Raw genomic sequence first — 23,320 nt, forward strand, 5'->3', positions numbered from 1 at the left:
TGGAAACCTGGCTCTTGAACCAGTATGTTGAACTGCCAGGGAAAGAGTCAACTGTCGATTTCCTTCTTGGGCCTCAGAGGCCTCAAGTCCTTTGCCAGTGGCATGGCCCAAATGCTTCAGCATCACTACAGCTGAGACCTTCCCCACTGCTTAATCGGAGAAAGAGCAGAGATGGAGAGAGTTGCTCTTTGCTCACCCCCAACCTTGGCACTTTCTTTCCCAACTCCACCGACATTTATTGAAGGAATGCCTTCCAAGTGCTAGGCGCCTGTGGGTGGCATGCCTACAGATAGGAACAGTCACAGGAAGAGGGGGTGGCCCAGGCCTTGCAGCCACTGAGGAGTGGCACTGAGACAATGATGACATTGGTCTGATGTTGATTCCATGGTCAAGGTGCACGCTGCTAGGTCTCTGCCTGGGACACTAGGGTCAGTCCACTGCAGATGTTGCCCTTCAAGAACTTGCAGTCTGGGTCGGGCACAGTGGCTCACACCTGTAATCCCAGCATTTTGGGGGCCGAGGCGGGCAGATCACGAGGTCAGGATCAAGACCATCTTGGCCAACATGGTGAAACCCCATCACTACTAAAACTACAAAAACTAGCTGGTGTAGTAGCACGCACCTGTAATCCCAGCTACTCGGGAAACTGAGGCAGAATTGCTTGAACCCAGGAGGCGGAGGTTGCAGTGAGCCGAGATCGCGCCATTGCACTCCAACCTGGGTGACAAGAGCGAAACTCCGTCTCAAAAAAAAAAAAAAAAGAACTTGCAGTCTGATAGTTCAGATACAGCAACCCCAGGTCCCTATGCTGGAAAGTGAGAATGGCCCAGATTAAAGTTCGTGTCTCCTAGCTCCTCACGTCTTCCTCCAGAAGGAAAGACTAAATTAAATAATCCATCCTCCGGTTCCAGGCGGCTGGACGAGGCAGGCTGCCTCAGGGCCACACACTGGGATTTGGACTCAACCTGATGGGCTTCTGGGCCCAAGCCCAGACAAACCCTCGTCACAGGCCCCATTCCCAGGAGGGCATGAGCAGATGGGAGTATGGAAGGAATGCCCAGGAAGGCAGGCAGCAGCTGTGGCAGCAGGCGGGACAATCCGAGGGACGCCTCTGATGTCCTGAGGTCTCAGAGGACGTCTAAAGGGCTTGAAGGGGATGAGCTTAGCGGGCGGGCACTGAAGAATACTCCAGAGATACTTCCCGAGGGCTGTGGGGCCGGAGTTGTGTTCGCTCCGGTTCTTTGTGAAGACAGGGTTTGAGGGAGGCGGCCCAAGGAGGGCGAACCCCGGAGACTGGAGAGTCTCGGGGGAGAACGGCTCTCTGAGGATGGGCTAGGGAAGGACATGGCTCTGAGAACGGACAGCCCTGAGGAACCGAGGGGCGCCGGGATGGAACTCGTTAGTGCCCCGAGTGCAGACAATCCCGGAGGAGGTAAGGCCAATAGCGGGCAGGCAGCCCAGTCCGCGCCAACTGCGCGGGCGCTTCGGAACGGCCCGCCCACCCCGATTTCTCATTGGCGTCTCCCACCTCCTCCTCGGATTGGCTACCTCTAGGTCAAATAAGCGGTGCGTGAGCCCTACTTCCGGTGGTGGCGAGGCGGCCCCTGGAGAACCCAGAAGAACACAGCTCTGAGCGCCCAGAGTCTGTGGGGGCGGGAGACGACGCGTCGAAAGGAGGGGGCGGGCCCTGCACCTCAGGAAAGCCGGAGGATTGGGTCAGGAAGCGGGGCTTCCGTAACTCGCAAAGGGCGGGGCCTGCCGGAGGTGGAGGAATAAGTGAAATAGGGGAGGTTGTTAAAGAGGACCCTGTGGGTGAGGCCTTAAGGGGCGTGGTCCTTGTCTGGGCGGGATTTTTGGGCGGGGACTAGGTCGGTTCTGAGTGGGCGGGACCATTAGGGGACGGCGCCTGCTGTGGAAATGCCGGCCCGCGGTATTCTGCCCGGGCGCTTGGGGCATCGTACTCTAGCCTCCGCCCCTGCTCTGTGGGCCTCCATCCCGTGCCCTCGCTCTGAGCTGCGCCTGGACGTGGTTCTGCCTTCTGGACAGTCCTTCCGGTGAGTGACTGCACCTGGGAGGTCCGTCCGCTGGAACTGGCTCCTGCCGCCTCAGCTCTACCCGGCATGGGGTACAAAGGAATTTGGGGGGTGATGGAAGAAACCCCGGGGTATAAAAGAGGAAACAAGCAAGGGTGGCTAGCCTGTTACCTTTAATATGTCTGTGCAGTGATATTGTAAGGATCAAGCGGTATAACCGATGTAGAAGATAATAGCACTTCTTTTTCTTTTTTTGAGACAGGGTTTCACTCTATCGCCCAAGCTGGAGTGCAGAGAGGCTCATTGCAGCCTCGACCCCCCGGGCTCAGCCTCCCCAGTAGCTGGGACTGCAGGTGTGTGCCATGCCCGGCTAAATTTTTGTATTTTTTGTAGAGGTGAGGTTTCGCCATGTTGCCCAGGCTGGAAGATAGCATTTTTACTTTGCAATTAGTACATCAGTTTTGTACCTGGAGCGGTTGTAGGATGGGAGGGACCCCAAAGGGCGCAAGAAGGGAAATTAAGTGCCAGGGCTGTTGTGTGCCTGGGGCTCAGGTGGAGGGAGCAAAGCCCTGCACACTGGAGTGGTGTACTAGCGGATCAAGTATGGACGCTAACTCAGACTGAGGAGCAGCTCCACTGCACCGTGTACCGAGGAGACAAGAGCCGGGCTGGCAGGCCCACACCAGATGAGCTGGAGGCTGTGTGCAAGTACTTCCAGCTAGATGTCACCCTGGCTCAACTGTATCACCACTGGGGTTCTGTGGACTCCCACTTCCAAGAGGTGGCTCAGAAATTCCAAGGTAAGTACAGGACCTGGGCTGAGGCTAGGGTTCTTGGACATAAGTTACTTCTCTATGACTCAGTTTTACCAGCTGTAAAGTGGGGATTTTATCTACTTCATAGGCTTTTATGAGGATTTAAGGAGCTAACACATACAAAGTGCTCAGAATAATGCCAGGCACATGGTAATTAGTATTACCATTATTATTATCCTGCTAATCACCACAGTGAAGTGACAAGGATTTTGAGCCCATTCCTGGTTGTGAGTGAGACCTAGGGCAAGTGACTTCATTCATGCTGTAAATATATACAAAGTATCTGCTGTGTGACTGGGGATACACCCATGAACAAAACGGACCCAAATGCCAGTCCTCATGGAGCTTACATTGTGGCCTCTTTATTTGTGGAATGGGATGGTAACTCAGCCCTCACAAGATGCTGTGAGGAATGAGAGGTCTGGTGTTACTTTTCATAACAACAGTGCTGACCATCATTCTCCTGGGATCCCCCTGGAGCTTTGGTACCTAGGATCTTGCCTGTGAGTGGGAAGAGGTCACACCCAACAGCAGGTATCTCTCTTACCCCCTGCATTTCTGATCTCCAGGTGTGCGACTGCTGCGACAAGACCCCATCGAGTGCCTTTTCTCTTTTATCTGTTCCTCCAACAACAATATTGCCCGCATCACTAGTATGGTGGAGCGGCTGTGCCAGGCCTTTGGACCTCGGCTCATCGAGCTTGATGATATCACCTACCATGGCTTCCCCAGCCTGCAGGCTCTGGCTGGTGAGTAGGTAGGTCCCCTGTCCCTAGGCCCTCCATCAGCTTTCAGGATCTGTTCATTTCTCCCCTGGTTACCATCTCAAGGCTTCCTGAGATGGTAAACATTTCCCAAACATTTCCCCCATCCAGAACTGCCCTGCCTGGTCTGATCAGCCCCAGTTACTCATCCTCCCTATGCATCCCTAAAATGTCAGCACCTCACTGGTCTGTGCTTTTTGCCCAATGGGTTCAATGCCTCATCAGAAATACATCTGTGTACAATGTACAGTAGTTTGGGCTTAAAAGCATGCATTCTGGGGACAGGCCCATGCCTGGTTCTGAACCCCAGCTTTCGCTTGGGCACATTATTTAGCATCTTTGTACTAAAGTTTCTTCATCTTTGAAATGGAATAATAATGGCACCTACCTATGCTATTATTGGAGTTGTCATGAGGAATATACATACCGGACCTAACACAGTATTTGGCACACAGGAAGTATATGTATAATTCAAGCTGGTATCATTGTAGTGAACAGGACAGTTTTGCATCCAAGAACACCTGTGTTCTTCACAGCAGCCCTGTAAGACAAATATTTTATAGAGACAAGTGTTTCGGTTGGCAGATGTGAGAACCAAACTAGGACAAGTACTTGGGAACTGCATGGCAAAGAGACAGCTTGCCTCAAAAAAGGAGAATGTTTTTGGTGCTTAGAAACCCATTCCTGGCCAGGCGTGGTGGCTCATGCCTGTAATCCCTATATTTTGGCAGGTTGAGGCAGGCAGATCATCTAAGGTCAGGAGTTCAAGACCAGCCTGGCCAACATGGTAAAACCCCATCTCTACTAAAAATACAAAAATTGGCCAGGCGCGGTGGCTCACGCCTGTAATCCCAGCACTTTGGGAGGCCGAGGCAGGTGGATCACGAGGTCAAGAGATCGAGACCATCCTGGTCAACATGGTGAAACCCCGTCTCTACTAAAAAAATACAAAAAATTAGCTGGGCAGGGTGGCACATGCCTGTAATCCCAGCTACTCAGGAGGCTGAGGCAAGTGAATTGCCTGAACCCAGGAGGCGGAGGTTGCGGTGAGCCGAGATCGCACCATCGCACTCCAGCCTGGGTAACAAGAGCGAAACTCCGTCTCCAAAAAAAAAAAAAAAAATACAAAAATTAGCTGGGTGTGGTGGAAGGTACCTGTAATCCCAGCTACTCAGGAGGGTGAGGCAGGAGAATTGCTTGAACCTGGGAGCAGGAGGCTGCAGTGAACCAAGATCATGCCACTGTACTTCAGTCTGGTAACAGAGCCAGACTCCATCTCAAACAAAGAAACAAAAAGAAACCTATTCTTGAGTCTCAGCTCCTGGCTTAGTCAGTCATAAGACCTCAAGAAAGTCATTCACCTCTCCAGGCTTCTCTGAGCTTGTTCGTAGAATGGGAATAACAGTTTCTATCTAGAAGGGTTTGGGAGGTGAATAAAGCAATCATGAGGCAGTGTAGTGTAATGGGTTAAGAGCACTGGCATTAGCCAGGTGTGGTAGCTCATGCCTGTAGTTTCAGCACTTTGAGAGGCCAAGGCAGGAGGATGGCTTGAGACCAGCCTGGGCAACATAGTGAGACTTCTTCTCTATAAAAAATAAATAAAATTAGGCAGGCATGGTGGTACAAGCCTGTAGTTTCAGCTACTCGGGAGGCTGAGGTGGGAGGATCGCTTGAACCTAGGAGGTCGAGGCTGCAGTGAACTGAGATCATGCCACTGCATTCCAGCCTGGGTGACAGAGCGAGACCCTGTCTCAAAAAAAGAAAAGAAAAGAAAAAGCACAGATGTTGGTGTCCCAGACCTAAGTGCAAGATCTTATCTCCACCTTGTCCTTTCTTAAGTAAGTTAACCTCTTGTAAGCCCTCATTTTCTCTACCTGTAAAATGGAAAAACAGCAGTACTGTCTGTGGGGTTCTTGGAAAACCTAAGCATGATAATGTATCTGAAGCATGTTGCCAGTGCTTGTTGCCCAGCACTTGATCATAGAAGCTGTTGCTAGATTGTGGTTATTTTTTTAGACGACGAGTGTGAACACTTTTTTGGAAAGGTTAAGGAACTCAGTTGGGGAGCTCCTCCAGGGCAGCAAGTCCTCGGTCCCTGGACTAGACCTGGGCTCCTAGTCCCTGGACTAGACCTGGACTAGACCAGTGGCCAATTCATAGTAGGTGCTCAGAAAACATTTGTAGAAGGACAAAACCCATGCCTTATTTTCCCTTGCACATAAAAGTGTCCACTATCCCATAGAGCGTGGGGAGGTGGGAGGAGTACCTGGGAAAAGCACTCCTGTGAGGTAGAGCACTCACATACCAGCCCAAGGACAGGAAGAACTTGAAGATGCCTGATGCCTGCTCTCCTCACTCCTCACAGGGCCAGATGTGGAGGCTCACCTCAGGAAGCTGGGCCTGGGCTACCGTGCCCGCTACGTGAGTGCCAGTGCCCGAGCCATCCTGGAAGAACAGGGTGGGCTAGCCTGGCTGCAGCAGCTACGAGAGGCCTCCTATGAGGAGGCCCACAAGGCCCTCTGCACCCTGCCCGGAGTGGGCACCAAGGTAAGGCCTCGGGGTAGGAGCTGCCCTCTCCACTGACACTGAGAAGAGAGCAGGAAATGAGCCAAGCCTGGGAGCTGGGTACAGGCTCAGCTTTCCGAGGTAGAGCAGGAAGGAGAAAGGATATAAGTAGATGTGTTTTTTGTTGTTTGTTTTTTTCGTTTTTTTTTTTTTTGAGACCGAGTTTCACTCTTGTTGCCCAAGCTGGAGTGCAATGATGCAATCTTGGCTCACTGCAACCACCGCCTCCCGGTTCAAGTGATTCTCCTGTCTCAGCCTCCAAAGTAGCTGGGATTAGAGGCATGCGCCACTACACCCAGCTAATTTTGTATTTTTAGTAGAGACTGGGTTTCTCCATGTTAGGCTGGTCTCAAACTCCTGACCTCAGGTGATCCGCCCACCTCAGCCTCCCAAAGTGCTAGGATTACAGGCGTGAGCCACCATGCCCGGCCAGTAGATGTTTTATGAGAGAAAAAAGCAGAGTGCAGAAAGAGTGGAAAGGATATAGCCCTTTGAATGAATTTCTAGAAAGACCATTTCTTCAGATGTAACACATATATGGCTCTATATATATGCAGAAATTTCTAGAAGGAAATTGCAGGAAGCTAAATAGTAGTTTCCTTTGGGGAGACAAATGGGAAGATTTTTCTCCTTTTCAGGGTTTTTTTTTTTCTTTTTTTTTATAGAAACAGGCTCTTACAATGTTGCCTAGGCCGGTCTTTTTTTTTTTCTTTCTTTTTTTTTTTTGAGGCAGAGTTTCGCTGTTGTTACCCAGACTGGAGTGCGATGGCACGATCTCAGCTCACCGCAACCTCCGCCTCCTGGGTTCAAGCAATTCTCCTGCCTCAGCATCCTGAGTAGCTGGGATTACAGGCGCGCACCACCACGCCCAGCTAATTTTTTTTGTATTTTTAGTAGAGACGGGGTTTCACCTTGTTGACCAGGATGGTCTCGATCTCTTGACCTCGTGATCCACCTGGCCGGCCTCCCAAAGTGCTGGGATTATAGGCGTGAGCCACCGCGCCTGGCCTCCTAGGCTGGTCTTAAACTCTTGCCTCAAATAGTGTTCCTGCTTTGGCCTCCCAAAGTGCTGGAATTATAGGCATGAGCCAGTGCTCCTGGCCACATTTTGTTCCTTTCATAAAATTACATTTGACAAAACTTTTTGTTTGATGTCAATAGGGTTAACTGGCAATAAAATGATTGGAAATTAGGCATTTGTCTTTTTTTTTTGAGACGGAGTCTTGCTTTGTTGCCAGGCTAGATTCGGCTCACTGCAACCTCCCAGGTTCAAGCAATTCTCCTGCCTCAGCCTCCCAAGTAGCTGGGATTACAGGCACATGCCACCACATCCAGCTAATTTTTGTATTTTTAGTAGAGATGTGGTTTCATGTTGGCCAGGATGGTCTTGATCTCCTGACCTCATGATCTGCCCGCCTCGGCCTCCCAAAGTGCTGGGATTACAAGCATGAGCCACCACACGAACCTTTTTTTTTTCTCTTTACACTTCTCTGTAGTTTAAGAAATTAATTTTTGCTTAAAGAATTTTTTTGATGGACTGCACTATAACCTAACATTAAATCTTGGTTCTGCCTATTCTCAGCCATGTGACTTTGGCCAGGTCACTTCACCTTTCAGAGCCTCAGTTTTCTTGTCTGTAAAATGGGTGGGGTAATACCATCTTCCCAGGTTATGATAAGAACCTGGCCCACATAGGTGTTCACCCAGTACCAGCTTTTTTTTTACAGCTATTTTAGTGTATTCATAGGCTGGGCATGGTGGCTCACGCCTGTAATCCCAGCATTTTGGGAAGGCGAGGTAGGTGGATCACTTGAGGTCGGAGTTCGAGACCAAGTTGGCCAACATGGTGAAACCCTGTCTCTACTAAAAATACAAAAATTAGCCACATGTAGTGGGAGGCTGAGACAGGAGAATTGCTTGAACCTGGGAGGCAGAGGTTGCAGAGAGCCAAGATTGCACCAGTGCACTCCATCCTGGGCAACAAAGCAAGACTCCATCTCTAAAAACAAAGTGTATTCATAGATAGTATTTATTGATTGAGAATATAGAACAATAGTAACCCCAGAGTGAAAGAGAAAGCAGCTGGCTTTGGGGCTATAAGCAAGATGCTGGCCGGATGCTGCCCTTCTTCCTCAAGGACTCATTCTGTGTCTGTCAAAGGTGGCTGACTGCATCTGCCTGATGGCCCTAGACAAGCCCCAGGCTGTGCCTGTGGATGTCCACATGTGGCAGATTGCCCAACGTGACTACAGCTGGCACCCTACCACATCCCAGGCAAAGGGCCCAAGCCCCCAGACCAACAAGGAACTGGGTGAGGAGAGAAAGTGGGCTGCAGGGGCTGGCAGTGGGCTGGGATGGTAGAAACTTCTCTTAGTCACCTCTCCCTCAGACCCTGCCTCTGTTGATGGGTCACACAAGGGGTCAGATAACAGCCTTATCATTTCTGATTTAGGAAACTTTTTCCGGAGCCTGTGGGGACCTTATGCTGGCTGGGCACAAGCAGTGAGTATACCTAGGTTTCCCCTTCTCCAGCCCAGACCCCATAGGACTTCTCCTCTAGCCCTAACCCAGTGGACTCTTCCACCACCACCACCCCAGGTGGCCCTCTCCAGCCAGCCGTCCCAACCCCAGTGGACTCTCGTTGCCTTTGGCCCTGTTCCCCATGGACTCTTCCACCTCCCAACACTGTCACTAGTCCCACCAGCCCCGACGGCAGTGTACCCTCCTCCCCACACAGACTCCACCCTCCTACAGGTGCTGTTCAGTGCTGACCTGTGTCAATCCCGCCGTGCTCAGGAGGCACCAGCAAAGCGCAGAAGGGGTTCCAAAGGGCCGGAAGACTAGATGGGGCGCCCTGGACAAAGGAATTCCCCAAGCACCTTCCTCTCCATTCCCCACTTCGTCTCCCTATCCCTACCCAGTCTCATGTTGGGGAGGGGCCTCCCTGCAACTACCTCAAGGGCCAGGTACCCCCAAATCAAGCAGTCAGTTTGCACAACAAGGTAGGGTGGGGGCTATTTGAGGAAACAGAGGCAACGATGGTTTTATCTTCTTCCCTTTATTACAAGAAGGAACAATAAAATAGAAACATTTGTATGGAAAATACAGTGAGGAATGCTGGGGAAGTAGGTGAGGAGGGGACAGGGCAGGGAAACTCCCAGTTTAGGGAGGGAAGGGGAGCAGGCTGCCCTCAAGCCCTCCCACTTAGGGGATCCTGACCCGAGGTCCAGGGCCCTAGAGCTGGCGGGGCAGTGTGGGGGACAGTTCTGGGCCCGGCTCCACGCAGCAGTCTCGACAGCAGCAACCAGCTGCCGGCCCTGCATGGGAAGAAAGAACAGAGTTGGCCGCAGGGGCAGGCCCTCCCCTCCAGCCCAGGTGCCTCTTCGTGAACCACCCATGCCCTTCTGCAGAGCCTGCTCCTCACCCCCAGCCGCTGGTGTTAGCAGCTCCCCGTGGCTTGCCGTCTGCCCCTGCCCCTCCTGGCTGGTGCCCAGCTGCAGCTTCCTCATGTGCCGCACCACAGCCGTGGCATTGAAGGCTTGCTGTAGGCAGAGGGAAGAAGGGACTTTTGAGAGAGTCAAAAGTCATGGGGCAGGGATGCCGTGGGATTCTTGTGATTGTTCTGTTATTTTCATTCAGATGTTATTTTATTGATTCCCCGAAAGCCCCTCAAAAACCTCTACAAGGCTTTATTATATATTTATACACACATGCACATATGTTAAATGTATGTATATACATAAAAATAGACACATAACTCTAATTCATATTAATATGTAATAGCAAACACTATATAGCACTGTATGTCAGCTACTGCGCTAAGCACTTTACATAGTAATTCACTTAATCTTCACAAGTCTTTGAGGTATGTACTATTAATATCACCATTTCCTTTTTCTTTTTTTTTTTGAGACGTAGTCTCACTCTGTTGCCCAGGCTGGCATGCAGTGGCATGATCTCGGCTCAGTGCAACTTCTACCTCCCAGGTTCAAGCAGTTCTCCTGCCTCAGCCTCCTGAGCAGCTGAGATTACAGACACACACCACCACACCCAGCTAATTAATATCACCATTTTTAAAGAAGCAAACTGAGGCACAGAAAGCTGAAGTAACTTGCCCAGGTGTGTGTGTGTGTTTCTAGTCAACATGTCCACCTAGCTGTCCCACACACCCCTCAAATTCACCATGTCTAAAACTAAAACCATGCCTCCAAGACATGTTTCTGTCCCTGTGATTACCATCTCAGTCATGATACCACTGTCCACTCTGTTCCCAACCACAAGCTTGGGCCAGCCCTTGACATCTCCTTCCCCCAACATCCATTCCATCATCACATCTTAGTTCCACCTCCTAAATGACCCCTGGATCAACCGTTGTTCTCCACCTGTGCTGCTACTACTGTGATCCAAACCTTTAACCTCTCCTGCCCGTATCTCTCTCACAGCCTCCTAATGGGTCACCCAGTCTTTACTCCATGCCATTCTCTGCATCCTGAGAGCTCTTTCTTTTTTTTGAGAGGGAGTCTCACTTTGTCACCCAGGCTGGATTGCAGTGGTATGATCTCGGCTCACTGCAACCACCACCTCCCAGGTTCAAGTAATTCTGCCTCAGCCTCCCGAGCAGCTGGGATTACAGGCACGTACAACCATGTGCGGCTAATTTTTGTGTTTTTAGTAGAGACAGGGTTTCACCATGTTGGCCAGGCTGGTCTCAAGCTCCTGACCTCAGGTGATCTGCCCACCTCGGCCTCTCAAACTGCTGGGATTATAGGCATGAGCCACCTTGCCCAGCCCTGAGAGCTGTTTCTATGCAGCAGATTCTTGCCTAAGATTCTGCTGGGGCTTCTCGGTGCCCTCAGGATCAAGTTGGTGCTCCTCTGTGGCATCTGAGGCCCTAAGAGGCCTGGTCCCTATCTGCCTCTCCAACCTGGGCTCCTGCCTCTCAGTCCCCTCAGGCCCTCATGTCTGGCCAGGCTTAGCACTGGCACTACCATGAATGGCTGCAGACATTATTCCACTATGCCTGGCTGATTCCTACTTCACTGACAGCTCTGTCAGGTCATCACCACATTTATGATCTTTCCCGGACCCCATAGGCTGAATCAGATGCCTCCTGAAGAATTATAGCTTCTCCCTCAAGACTTGGAGGTGAGGGAACCTCTCTAGAAAAGGGAAGATATTGGGAGTGTTTGTTGAAAGAATGAAGTTCTTCAGTAAGGATCCCTAGGCAGTTACTGTATGACTAGCTTGGTGCTAGGTGCTGTGCAAGCTGAGCATGGGTAGGGATGGGGAGGAGTCCTGGGGAGGCTGGGACCAGAACTAGGGATACAGACTCACCTTCCACTTGCTCTTAGCAAAGTTCTTCTTGATCTGCTCACTCACCGACTGGTGGATATTCTTATCTAGAGCCGTATCGCCTGCAATCCTAGAATGAGGTTATGTGATGGGTTGCCTATGAGGGCAGAGGCAGACCTGGGGGCCCCAGATCCCACTCAGCTCACAGCTTGTGTGAATTCTCACCATGGGTGCTGCAAGGCCTGCTCACAGGTGAATCTTTTCTCTGGGTCCTTCTCCATCAAGTGCCGGATGAAATCTTTGGCTAAACCCCCAAGACAAAAGCAAAGACAGTGATGGTATGGTAGTGCCTGTGGACCCCCCAAGATCATACCCACTCCCTCAGGTCTGGCCTGGCATCAAAACAAGACAAAGAGGCCAGATCAGTCCGTGCCCTGCCCTACCCTACCTGTGCTCTTTTTCAAACCCTCCCACCCCACCCCAAGCATTCCAGCTCTTTCCTTTCTCTCTTAAGAAAAATTTGTTCTTGGCCAGGCACAGTGGAGAGGCCAAGGCAGGTGGATCTCCTGAGATCAGGAGTTTGAGACCAGCCTGACCAATATGGTAAAACTCCATCTCTACTAAAAATACAAAAATTAGCCAGGCGTGATGGTGTGCACCCATAGTCCCAGCTACTCGGGACACAGGCGGAGAACTGCTTGAACCCAGGAGGTGGAGGTTGCAGTGAGCCAAGATCGTGCCACTGCACTCCAGCCTGGGTGACAGAGTGACACTTTGTCTCAAAAAAAGAAAAAAAGAAATAAAAAAGAAAAACTTGTTCTTGAGTAATCTCAGTGTATTTACACCCATGCATAAACAATTGATAGTAGCTTCACAGGTTTGCTTCTTAATAGGGGGCACAAAAGGAGGGATGATAATGTTTATGGTGGTGGTTTAGGCATTAGAAGTCAGTAGGGGAAAAGTTTCAAATAGACTATGTTTGAAGATTGAATGAATGAATGCCTAAAGTTTCTCACTCTAGGAGCCAAGCAGAGGGAAGTGCCCGGGTTGGGGTGTCTGGTTTCTCAGTGGGGCGCTGGAGAATCGGACAGAAGGAAGGCAGGAGGGAGACCGCCCCCAAAGCAGGTGAGGGAAGGACCAGAGGCAGGGCCCAGGGAAAAGGGAAAAGCCCCAAATACCAGAGTCAGAGATGTCGTCCCAGTAAGGAGAGTCAAACTCGTACTCGGCCTTCAAAATCTGTTCAAAGAGTTTGGCATCATTCTCGTCATAGAAGGGGGGGTAACCGCAGAGCCTGGGCAGGGAGAAACTCATCCTCGTTTCCACTTTCAGGTGCACCCATTGGCTCCAGGGTGGAGCGCTGGGGCAATCCCAGGGGTCAGCCAGGACCCACAGGAAGGAGTTCCCCATGGAAACTCTACACAGCCCTGCCTGCCTGCTCACTCCCCTTCTAGCTACATTGTCCTTTCTATTCCTTGAATGTGTTGCCATCTTGCCCTCCTCAAGGGCCTTTGCACTTGCCATTGCCTCTCCCTACGCCACTCTTTCCCCACACCTTGAATGTCTGGTCCCTCACCACTCAGACATCACCTCCACAGCGAGCCCTTCCCTGACCTCCCTACTGAAATGGCATCATCCCCATCTCCCTATCCCTGCTTGGTTTCTCTCCACAGCGTATATTTATTTATTTATTACGATTTTTTTTCATAGCCATGTGTCACTACACAGCATTTATTTTTATCTCCTGACATTATTTTGTAGATTTATTTACTTGTTGATTGGCTGTCTTCCCTACTAGAAAGAAAGCTCCCTGAGGGCAGGCACTTTGTCTGGTTTGTTCTCTGCTAAATCCCCAGTGCTTGGCACAGTGCCTAAAACATAGTATCTACTGAATGAAGTAATATTAGTAATTGATTGGTAGAAGGAAGAAAGAAAGGGAAAGAAGGGGAGGGAGGGAGGAAGGAAGGAATAGCAAAGGGAGGAAGAGAGGAAAGCAGGTGTGAGAGGACAACTCTGGAGCCACAGCCTACCATGGCCAAGCCCCACTTACAGGATGTAGGCAATGACACCTATGGACCAGCAATCCACAGCCTTGCTGTAGGGCTTCTGGGCCAGGACCTCAGGGGCTATGGAGGGAAGAGGACATGGTGGTGACAAATCTCTGTCATTCAGTTCCTGGTTCCCCCCCACCACCACCACCACAGCCCTAGCCCAGGGCCCTCCGCACCCACGTATCCTGGAGTTCCACAGGCGGTGGAGAGCACACTGCCTGGGTCCTCCATCTTGGAGAGGCCAAAGTCGGAGATCATGATTTTGGAGTCTTCATCCAGGCTGTAGTACAGCAGATTCTCTGGCTTGGAGGGCAGGAGGGAAGGGAAGGGGCAATCAGAGACGGTTAGAGGCCAGTAGAACCTTCTGCCTCTTCAAGCACCTTCTGAGAAATAATGGATCCCCCAAAAGCCACTGTGGCTTCATGGCTGCCATAAGAAAATCAAGGAAGTTCTCAAGAAGCCCAAAAATTCCAGGAAGGACAAGGGCCAAGAAAGTGTGAGAGAGAACTTTCTATAAACCTCAGGTGTGCACCATAAAGCCCTAAAGAAATTTTTGAGTGCCTACTGTAGAAATTTTTGAGTGCCTACTGTATGCCAGACCCTGGATTAGTGCTTGATTTCATGTCATCCTCACCACATTTCTGCCAAGCCAGTCTGAATAATCCCATTTTACAGATGAAGAAACTGATGCCTTCAGAGGCAAAGTGACTTGCCCAAGAACCCATAGTTAGGGAGTAGCAGGGCCAGAATTCAAGCCCCAGTGCCCTTCTAGACTGGATTGAGATGGACTGCTAAATGTGAGCCCCATCGCTATTTTTGAGGAGTAGGATTTCAGGGATTTCTGGCCTTTTTCTTTTTCTTTTTGAAACTGAATCTTGCTCTTTCGCCCAGGCTGGAGTGCAGTGGTGCAATCTCGGCTTACTGCAACCTCTGCCTCCTGGGTGCAAGTGATTCTCCTGCCTCAGCCTCGTGATCCGCCTGCCTCGGCCTCCCGAAGTGCTGGAATTACAGGCATGAGCCACCGTGCCCAGCCTCTGGCTTTTTTCTTTATGCTTTGCTGTCCCATCGAAGTTTTCTACAAAAGGGGAATAGGATTTTTTTTGAAACGGAGTCTCACTCTGTCACCCAGGCTGGAGTGCAATGGTGCAATCTTCGTTCACTGTAACCTCCGCCTCCCAGGTTCAAGTGACTCTCCTGCCTCAGCCTCCCAAGTAGCTTGGATTACAGGCACCTACCACCACACCTGGCCAATTTTTGTATTTTTGGTAGAGTTGGGGGCGGTTCACCATGTTGGCCAGGCTGGTCTCGAACTCCTCACCTTAAGTGATCCACCTGTCTTGCCTCCCGAAGTGCTGGGATTACAGGTGTAAGCCACCATGCCTGGTGAGTTTTGTTTTGTTTTTTAATCAGAAAAAGACATAAAATTTTATTTGGATAAAATACTAGCACAGTTCACTTTTGTGTTCCTTTGAGTATCTGGACTAGAATGGGAGGAGGCAGTTTAAGGGTTACAAGAGCCACCTTGTAGATGGAAATCCAAGGCTCAGTTAGGGGGTGAAAGTTGTCCAAGCTCAGACAGTTTGGGGTTTGCAAAGGCCCTGCCTCTGGGTACCCCAGCCCACCACACCCCATCGAGCCTCACCTTGAGATCCCGGTGTACAATGCCCAGGTCATGCAGGTACTTCACAGCATCCAGCACCTGGAAGATGAGGCAGCTGGCGTCCCGCTCTGTGTAGAAGCCTTTTTCCACAATACGATCAAACAGCTCCCCACCCGACACCCTGCAACAGGGGATAGGGCAGTCTGGCCAAGAGGGTTGAGACAGCAGAGAGAGGTGTGTTAGGGGTGGGGGGCAGAGGTGGGGCCACTCACAGCTGCATGATGAGGTAAAGGTGGCCCCCACTCTCATAGATGTCATCTAGGGCTACAATGTTGGGGTGCTTGATCCTGAAAGGAGAAATGAGGTGGTTTAGCCAGGCATAGTGGTATGCACCTGTAGTCCAAGCTACTTGGGAACTTGGGAGGCTGAGGCAGGAGGATCGCTTGGGCCCAGCAGTTCGATGCTGCAATCTGTTATGATTGCACCTGTGAATAGCCACTGTACTCGATACTCCAGCCTGAACAACAGAGTGACACCCTTAAAAAAAATGGGTCGGGCGTGGTGGCTCACACCTGTAATCTCAGCACTTTGGAAGGCCAAGGAGGGCAGATCACGAGGTCAGGAGTTCGAGACCAGCCTGACCAACATGTTGAAACCCTGTCTCTACTAAAAATACAAAAATGAGCTGGGTGTGGTGGTATGCACCTGTAATCCCAGCTACTCAGGAGGCTGAGGCAGGAAAATGGCTTGAACTCGTGAGGTGGAGGTTGCAGTGAGCTGAGATGGTGCCATTGCACTCCAGCCTGGGCGACAGAGTGGGACTTTTTCTCAAAAAAAAAAAAGTGGTTTAGAGCTCAGGACAGCTCGCACTGCACCTCTCCCGACACACACACACACTGCCTGCAAACCTATGTAGGACAAACCAAGGATCTAGGCCCCAAAGGGAAAAGCTGGCTTACCATGCTTGATTATCTTTTCTTGGAAGGTGAGAGAGCAGAGGGATAGACACTAGGCTCTGGCACACACAGACCTGGGTCCAAATCCTGCCTCTGTCACATTTTGCTATTTGGGTGCAGGACTTTTCACTTCATCACAATGATCAATAATACGACTTTTTTTTTTTTTTTCAACAGATGGAGTTTCCTGTGTTGTCTAGGCTGAAGTGCAGTGGCTCTGCGACCACGAACTGCTGGGCTCAAGTGATCCTCTTCTGTCAAGTAGCTGGTACCAGCAGGCTCACCACTGTGCTCAGATGATATATGACTCTTTTTTTTTTTTTTTTTGAGACAGGGTCTCACTCTGTCGCCTAGGCTGGAGTGCAGTGGCACAATCACAGCTCACTAAAACCTTTACCTCCTGGGCTCAGGTGATGCTCCCATCTCAGCCCCCTGAGTAGCTGGGTCTACAGGCACGTACCACCATGCCTAGCTAATTTTTGTATTTTTTGGTAGAGACAGGGTTTCATCATGTTGCCCAGGTCAGTGTCGAATTCTGGGCTTAAACAATCCTCCTGCCTTGTCCTCCCAAAGTGCTGGGATTACAGGCATGAGCCACTGCACCCCGCCTGATATATGCTTCTTAAGAGTTTTCTGGCCAGGCGGTGGCTCACACCTGTAATCACAGCACTTTGGGAGGCCAAGCCAGGAGGATCACTTGAGGTCAGGAGCTCCAGACCAGCTTGGCCAACATGGTGACACCTCGTCTCTACTAAAAATACAAAAATTAGCCAGGCATGGTGGCACATGCCTATAATCCCAGCTACTGGGGAGGCTGAGGCAAGACAATTGCTTGAACCTGGGAAACGGAGGTTGAAGTGAGCCGAGATCACATCATTGCACTCCAGCCTGGGCAACAGAGTGAAACTCTCGCAGTGGCTCACGCCTGTAATCCCAACACTTTGAGGGGCTGAGGTGGGCGAATCATGAGGTCAGGAGTTTGAGAGCAGCCTGGCCAACATGGTGAAACCCTGTCTCTACTAAAAATACAGAAAAATTAGTTGGGCGTAGTGATGGACACCTGTAATCCCAGCTACTCGGGAGGCTGAAGCAGGAGGTTGCAGTGAGCCAAGATCACGCCACTAAACTCCAACCTAGGCGACAGAGTGAGACTTTGTCTCAAAAAAAAAGGCGGGGGGGGTTCTGTGTTTACACATTTATCAGCCTCCCCCACCAGACATAAGCTCCCTGAATCCAGAGGCTTTGTCTTGATGGCCAGTGTTCCTCCAGCACCTGGTACAGGGTAGGTGCTAGATTTAATGTAACCTCTCTGAGCCTCAGTTTCTTCACCTATAAAATAAAGCCAATGGTAGTACTTCCCTCAAAGTGTTGGGGTGAGGATCATGTGAGATAATGCAGGTAAGGTGCTTGGCAGTGCCAAGCACGGAGTAAATATTCATAAGTGAACCAATAATGGTAATTGATCTTTTTTTTTTTTTTTTGGAGATGGAGTTTCGCTCTTGTTGCCCAGCCTAGAGTGCAATGAATGGCGCGATCTTGGCTCACCGCAACCTCTGCCTTCTGGATTCAAATGATTCTCCTGCCTCAGCCTCCTGAGTAGATGGGATTACAGGCATGTGCCACCATGCCTGGCTAATTTTGTATTTTTAGTGGAGATGGGGTTTCTTCAAGCTGGTCAGGCAGTAATTGATCTTGATGATGAGGAAGGCTCAGCTGTGCCACAGACTTGTCATGTGACTGTATACAAGTCCCTTGTCCTCTCTGGGTCTCATTAGAAATGCTCTGTCCAGGGACTGGGAGTGGTGGCTCATGCCTGTAATCCCAGCACTTTGGGAGGCCAAGGCGGGTGGATCACCTGAAGTCAGGAGTTCGAGACCAGCCTGGCCAACAGCGAAACCCCATCTCTACTAAAAATATGAAAATTTTTTTCATATGGTGGCGGGTGCCTGTAATTCCAGCTACTATTCAGGCTGAGGCAGGAGAATTGCTTGAACCCGAGAGGCAGAGGTTGTAGTAAACCAAGATTGTGCCACTGCGCTCCAGCCAGGGGGACAGAGTGAGACTCCAACTCGAAAAAAAGATCTGCCCAGGGTGGCTGGAAGCTCAAGGGAGAGATTGGAAGTGATTCTCTATAAGTTTTCCAGTGAAGACAGGAGGTTTCACATCAGCATGAGCAATTCAAAGAACAGTTGGTTGTGGATTTAGTCAAGGGGTCAGCAGACAGGCATTTTTAAACTTGCTGAGTGGCTTTAATATGTGAGGGAAAGTTGAGTAGGTCCAGAGACAAAACCAACTGAGATATATGGGTTCAAGCCATGTTCAGGATGGATCTTTACACCTGATTGAACAGTTAAACCCCTGTTACTAAGCACTGGCATCTCCATCACATATGTCATGTTAGCTGTGTGCCAGGTCCTTGATATAAAGGACCTCTGATATTCCCCGCAACCCTGCCAAGTGGAAATTGTGATCCCCATTTTATAAATGAGCAATTTGAGGCTTACAAAGTTTAAATGATTTTTCCAAAGCAGGGAAGGAGGAGGGTGGGAGGGCCAAGACAGGGTCAACTTGGGGCAGGGAAAGGCTTTGGCCCACGCACTTGTGCAGGACAGCAATCTCATTCTCCATGCTGCCTTCCTTGCCCTCCAGGGCCTTCTTGGCGATGCATTTGATGGCCACCAGCTTCTGTGTCCTCTTATCTTCTGCCAGGATCACCTCCGAGAAGGCTCCCCTATGGGGAGAGGGGATTCACAAGGTGAAGAACTGGAACTGCAGCTTCCCTCCAGCCTCTCCTCCATCCCCTATGGGTTCTGTGACCACTGCTGGATCAAGGATGTGGATGACCCTCCCCAGTCACTCAACCATCCCCTGGTTCCAGAAGAGGTCACATGACCCAGGCCTGGTCAGTCAAAGTAGTCTCTCCCCTAACCACAGTAATTGGTCACGTGATGTAAGCCAGGTTACTTGGCACTTTGAGAATGGAGCTCCTGCTGAGCTGGTACCATGTAAGCCTGGAGCTAATGGCGATCATCTTTTCCACCACTTGGGGAGAGCCTGCTTGGGAATGAAATCAACACAGAGGAAGTCCAACCTGAGAAATGGTCAAAGATATTTCCTGATAACATTATGTGGGCCTCTGGATCCAGCCTTGCCTGAAGTCTACCCCTCAGCTTTTTGATTATGTGTGCAGTTGATTCATCCCTTTTTCTGCTAATTTGAGTCATGGATAATTTAACACCCAGAACCTTAAAGAACCCTCAGCATCACCTGGGAACTTTTTTAGAAATGCAAAATCTCTACTGCTTTGGATCCTATGTCAAAAAAAAAAAAAAAAAAAAAAAAAAAAAGAAAAAAGAAAAGAAAAGAAAAGCAAAACCTTAGGCCTTGTCCCAGATTTACTAAACCAGAATCCACAGTTTAACAAAATCCTCAGGTGATTTGTATGCTCATTGAACTTTAAGAAGCAGTACTGGCTGGGCATGGTGGCTCACACCTGTAATCCCAGCATTTTGGGAGGCAGAGGCAGGTGGATCACGAGGTCAGAAGTTCAAGCCCAGCCTGGTCAATATGGTGAAACCCTGTCTCTACTAAAAATACAAAAATTAGCCAGGTGCAGTGGAGAATTGCTTGAACCCAGGAGACAGAGGTTGCAATGAGCTGAGATCGCGCCACTGCACTCTAGCCTGGGAGACAGAGCAAGACTCCATCTTAAAAAAAAAAAAAAACAGCAGTGCTTTAGAACAAGCTCTTAAAAAGGAACAAATAAACTCATTTAACTAGAGTTAACTGATTAAGGTGGATTTTCTAGGGTATTCTTTCCACATCTGTTTGTTTCTCTGGGAGAATAAGAAGTCAAGTCAAAGAAAAGCATCTCTCACGGTGAAATTTCAATCCTTAGGGGTAGTTACTGTAGTAAACTCACCACTGGTTTCCAGTCCTGTCCTTCTCCAATTTACCCTCCAATCTGTGGCCAGAGTGACTATCCTGAATTGCACATCTGCCAAAAAGTCTTAAATGTCTCCCTGTGGCCTATGGGACAATATCTAGCCTCCCTGGCCTGGCTTCCAAGATGCTACACAAACTGTCTCACTTTCATCTCCAGCCTCTTTTTCCACTCTCCCCCCAGCCTCTGATGTTATTTTATTATTTATTTATTTACTTATTTACTTATTTTGAGATAGAGTCTTGCTCTGTCACCCAGGCTGGAGTGCAGTGGCCTGATCTTGGCTCGTTGCAACCTCCACCTGCCAGGTTCAAGTGATTCTCCTGTCTCAGCCTCCTAAGTAGCTGGGACTACAGGCACACATCACCACGTCTGGTTAGTTTTTTGTATTCTTAGTAGAGACGGGGTTTCAACGTGTTAGCCAGGATGGTTTCGATCTCCTGACCTCGTGATCCGTCCACCTCAGCCTCCCAAAGTGCTGGGATTACATGCGTGAGCCATCATGCCTGGTGAGCCTCTGATTTTAAGCTCCACTACTCTCTACCTCTTTTCACACGAAGCATGCCTCTATAGGCCTTTGTTTATGCTATTCCTTCTGGCTGTAATGCCCTTCTTCTTCTCTGACAAGTGCACACCTACCCATCCTTCATTCCCCAGCTCCAGTGCCCCATTCTCCAGGAAGTTTTCCCTCAGGCAGAAGGCATAGCTCTCTCTGGGCTCCCCAAAGCCCTCAATCCCAACCTTAATTGGAGCACAGCGCACACCCTGTGGTCATTTTCTTTGGGTCTGTCTCCTGCACATGTCTGGGATCAACTTGAAGGGCAGAGACCAGGTTTGAGTTATTTCTGCATTCCCAGCACCAAGAACAGAGCCATCCCCAGCCTCAGTTCCCAAACCTAGGCCAGAACACCCAGCTGTTGGCAGCAAGTTAGATGGACTGACTGGCACCTCCATTCTCCCAACTTCTTTTTTTTCAAGGACCCAGGGCTATTGGAAGAGCAACCCATGTCCCACCCACTGTCATCCAGAAGTGAAAAGCTGGGGACAGTTTAGACCCTAGGCAGTGCTGCCACAGAGCCTAGGCTGTGGGAAACAGGAAGCATTAATTGACCAGAGGAAGCACCACCCTAGACTCAGCCTCCCCCAGCCATCCAGCACCCGATCCTGCCCTGCCCTGGACTCACGTGCCCAGAACATCTCTGAAGTCGTAAATGTCCCTAATGTCCTCCGCCTGCTTCCACCTGGGGCCTTCCACTGCCCCCGGCATGGCCCACTGCCCCCTGGCCACAGCCAGGGCTCCTGCAAGGAGAATGGAAGGAGGAGATCCAGTAGAGCCCAGTCTTCTGTCTGGAAATTTGCTGCAGGCTCATTCAGTCATTCAACCTGCATTTATTCATCCTAGATTCATCCACTTGACAAAATCATTCAACAAACATTCATTTGTTTATTCAACATTCGGCAAATTCTCATGCCTAGAGAAAAACCTTTCATGGTGGCAGCAAAATTCTTTATTTAACCAAGTCATGCATTCATTCATTCATTTATTCTAGTTCACTTCCCAGTTTTCCCCCTCTCCAAATCCAAGCACCCAGGGATACCCTGACCTCTGGCAGTACAACAGATAAACCCCCAGAGCAGCTAGTAGAAGCCTGGAGGATCCCCTTATCCCTAGAACTAATGATGTCTCCACCCCACTCTGGAGATTGCTGGAGTGTCTCCTTGCCCTCCTCCTCCCACCCACCCCCTGACCTCTTGGAAATCACGTTTTCAGCAGCCTGGGCTTCCAGCAATATCTCAGCCACATTTTTAAATAGCTCTTTCTGCACTGTTACCACAGCAACAACAGCCACAGCTGGAGCTCCCCAGACCTCTCCCTCCTGACTCCCCATCTGGGTTCCGGGAACCTGAGAAATGGTCCTATCCACTCTGTCCCTTACTGGCCCCATCTCATCCTATCCAGCCTGGCCCTTCCCTGCTGAGATCTGTCTTATCCAGCAGGAGAGGGTGGGAGTTCTCTCCCATTTATCAGATGAAGAATGGGGAGACTGAGGTTGGAGCTGGGTAGAGGCTGGGTCCAGAGGCCCAAATGACAGCCGGCCTAGGGCCCCCCAGCTAAGCTTGCTGAGGGTAAAGGCCATGGAATGCCCTTGGTTGATCCTTCCAATATGAAGCCAGAATGGGCCCCATTCAGAGAATACAGCCTCTCAATCCATCCACAGAGGATGAGGCCAAAACAGAGCCCAGCATGCTTCGTGACCTCAGGGAGAGCACTTTCCTTCTCTCTTTTCCTCTAAGGGAGAATGAGGAGCAGGTGTCCTGACTAGAGCCTCTGGTGTGAGATTCGACTCCTGGAACAGGACCTTGTTCCCAGGGGACCCTGGCCACTCATCCCAGGGACAGAAACTTCTAGGAAAGGAGACTTGAGCGTAAGATGTAGAGACAGACCTGGAGACCTAGCAAATACAACCCTCACAGATCCACAAACGTCCCTGTAGCAGACACCCACACCAAGCCCCCTCCACAGCCCTAAACTCAAACACCTGCCTCCTAGATCCAGTACACCTTGTATCCAGATCCTATGACCACACATATACTCTCAGACATCAGCACACGTGTCTACACCACACACTGCTCCAGACAGCCTTACACTAGAGCACCTGCTTGTCTATCCAGACATCCCTCACCCAGCTCCCTCTTCCACCCCAAAACACACATCCACCCACACCTGCACAAGATGACACCCAGACACACACACACCCTCATATACCAGACATACCCTACACCCTCCAGCTCCTGTACCCCATCCCCTGGAAGTTCCAATATTCCAAACCAAACCCCAACTCCGTACACACCTAACTCCAAATATCCTCAGTACACAATTCTACACCCCCGCAACTCTGACTTGAGACCCTTAGAGCCAAATATCAGCACACACAACACATGGATACCGCTCTAACAAAAAAACACGCGCATTCCCAGATCCCCCACCCATGTATGACTCACACGACTGTCCTAAGACATTAGTACACTCCACAAGCCCCCCACCCCCACCCCATGGATACCTCCAAATGCCCACGCCCTTCCACTGTCAGGCCAGCTGAAGGCGCTCACTCAAGCCCCCTCCTCTATTACCCACTCAGTGTCCCATGGGCCCACCTGGCACTTGCTGGGCCTGGGGCAGAGGGAGGGGAGAAAGGCCCAGCTCTGCCCCTCAGGGTCCAGCCTGCCCGGGAGAGTGCCCAGTGGCCACTCCTTGGGGAAGGATACCCAGAGACTGAGGGCTCCCGCCGCCCCTCCGCAGAGC

The 23,320-nt window shown here is 50.4% G+C and overlaps 2 protein-coding genes across 4 annotated transcripts; one reads left to right on the forward strand and one right to left on the reverse strand.

Annotated features, from left to right (window-relative positions):
• Positions 1-1,385: 1,385 nt before the first annotated feature.
• On the forward strand, positions 1,386-18,674 carry OGG1 (8-oxoguanine DNA glycosylase). 3 transcript variants are annotated; one of them, XM_064361973.1, is made up of 8 exons: positions 1,386-1,432; positions 1,555-2,054; positions 2,586-2,833; positions 3,418-3,597; positions 5,978-6,159; positions 8,338-8,488; positions 8,630-8,679; positions 16,251-18,674. In XM_064361973.1, the coding sequence occupies exons 2-8, from the start codon at positions 1,918-1,920 to the stop codon at positions 16,371-16,373; spliced, it is 1,071 nt and encodes a 356-aa protein (XP_064218043.1). In that variant the 5' UTR covers positions 1,386-1,432; positions 1,555-1,917; the 3' UTR covers positions 16,374-18,674. The 3 variants fall into 3 exon arrangements, with proteins under 3 accessions (XP_064218043.1, XP_012326998.2, XP_012327007.2); XM_012471575.3 differs by lacking the exon at positions 16,251-18,674 and adding an exon at positions 8,932-11,347 and having other exon boundaries at positions 1,392-1,432; XM_012471584.3 differs by lacking the exons at positions 1,386-1,432; positions 8,338-8,488; positions 8,630-8,679; positions 16,251-18,674 and having other exon boundaries at positions 1,585-2,054; positions 3,418-3,605; positions 5,978-6,050.
• Positions 9,217-23,017, reverse strand: CAMK1 (calcium/calmodulin dependent protein kinase I). Its single transcript, XM_012471560.3, has 12 exons — positions 22,869-23,017; positions 21,201-21,315; positions 18,673-18,804; positions 15,390-15,464; positions 15,160-15,298; positions 13,694-13,820; positions 13,517-13,592; positions 12,648-12,760; positions 11,695-11,773; positions 11,512-11,599; positions 9,602-9,719; positions 9,217-9,494 (listed from the first exon to the last, which is right to left on the reverse strand). The coding sequence occupies exons 2-12, from the start codon at positions 21,281-21,283 to the stop codon at positions 9,412-9,414; spliced, it is 1,113 nt and encodes a 370-aa protein (XP_012326983.1). The 5' UTR covers positions 21,284-21,315; positions 22,869-23,017; the 3' UTR covers positions 9,217-9,411.
• Positions 23,018-23,320: the final 303 nt, after the last annotated feature.

This window comes from Aotus nancymaae, unplaced genomic scaffold, assembly GCF_030222135.1.
Source record: "Aotus nancymaae isolate 86718 unplaced genomic scaffold, 86718_ANA_hifiasm-v0.15.2.pri h1tg000046l, whole genome shotgun sequence".
Lineage (NCBI taxonomy): Eukaryota > Metazoa > Chordata > Mammalia > Primates > Aotidae > Aotus > Aotus nancymaae.

What these genes read in the sequence shown, in the direction of transcription:
- CAMK1 (XM_012471560.3), bottom strand. Translation starts at nt 21,283, where the DNA reads ATGCCGGGGGCAGTGGAAGGCCCCAGGTGGAAGCAGGCGGAGGACATT. An exon ending in GGACGACATCTCTGACTCTG is followed by an intron (nt 11,774 to 12,647) that starts GTATTTGGGGCT and finishes TTGGGGGTTTAG; the next exon opens with CCAAAGATTTCATCCGGCAC. An exon ending in TTGCTAAGAGCAAGTGGAAG is followed by an intron (nt 9,720 to 11,511) that starts GTGAGTCTGTAT and finishes CTCTGCCTACAG; the next exon opens with CAAGCCTTCAATGCCACGGC.
- OGG1 (XM_064361973.1), top strand. Translation starts at nt 1,918, where the DNA reads ATGCCGGCCCGCGGTATTCTGCCCGGGCGCTTGGGGCATCGTACTCTA. An exon ending in CAGCCTGCAGGCTCTGGCTG is followed by an intron (nt 3,598 to 5,977) that starts GTGAGTAGGTAG and finishes CACTCCTCACAG; the next exon opens with GGCCAGATGTGGAGGCTCAC. An exon ending in TGCCCGGAGTGGGCACCAAG is followed by an intron (nt 6,160 to 8,337) that starts GTAAGGCCTCGG and finishes TGTCTGTCAAAG; the next exon opens with GTGGCTGACTGCATCTGCCT.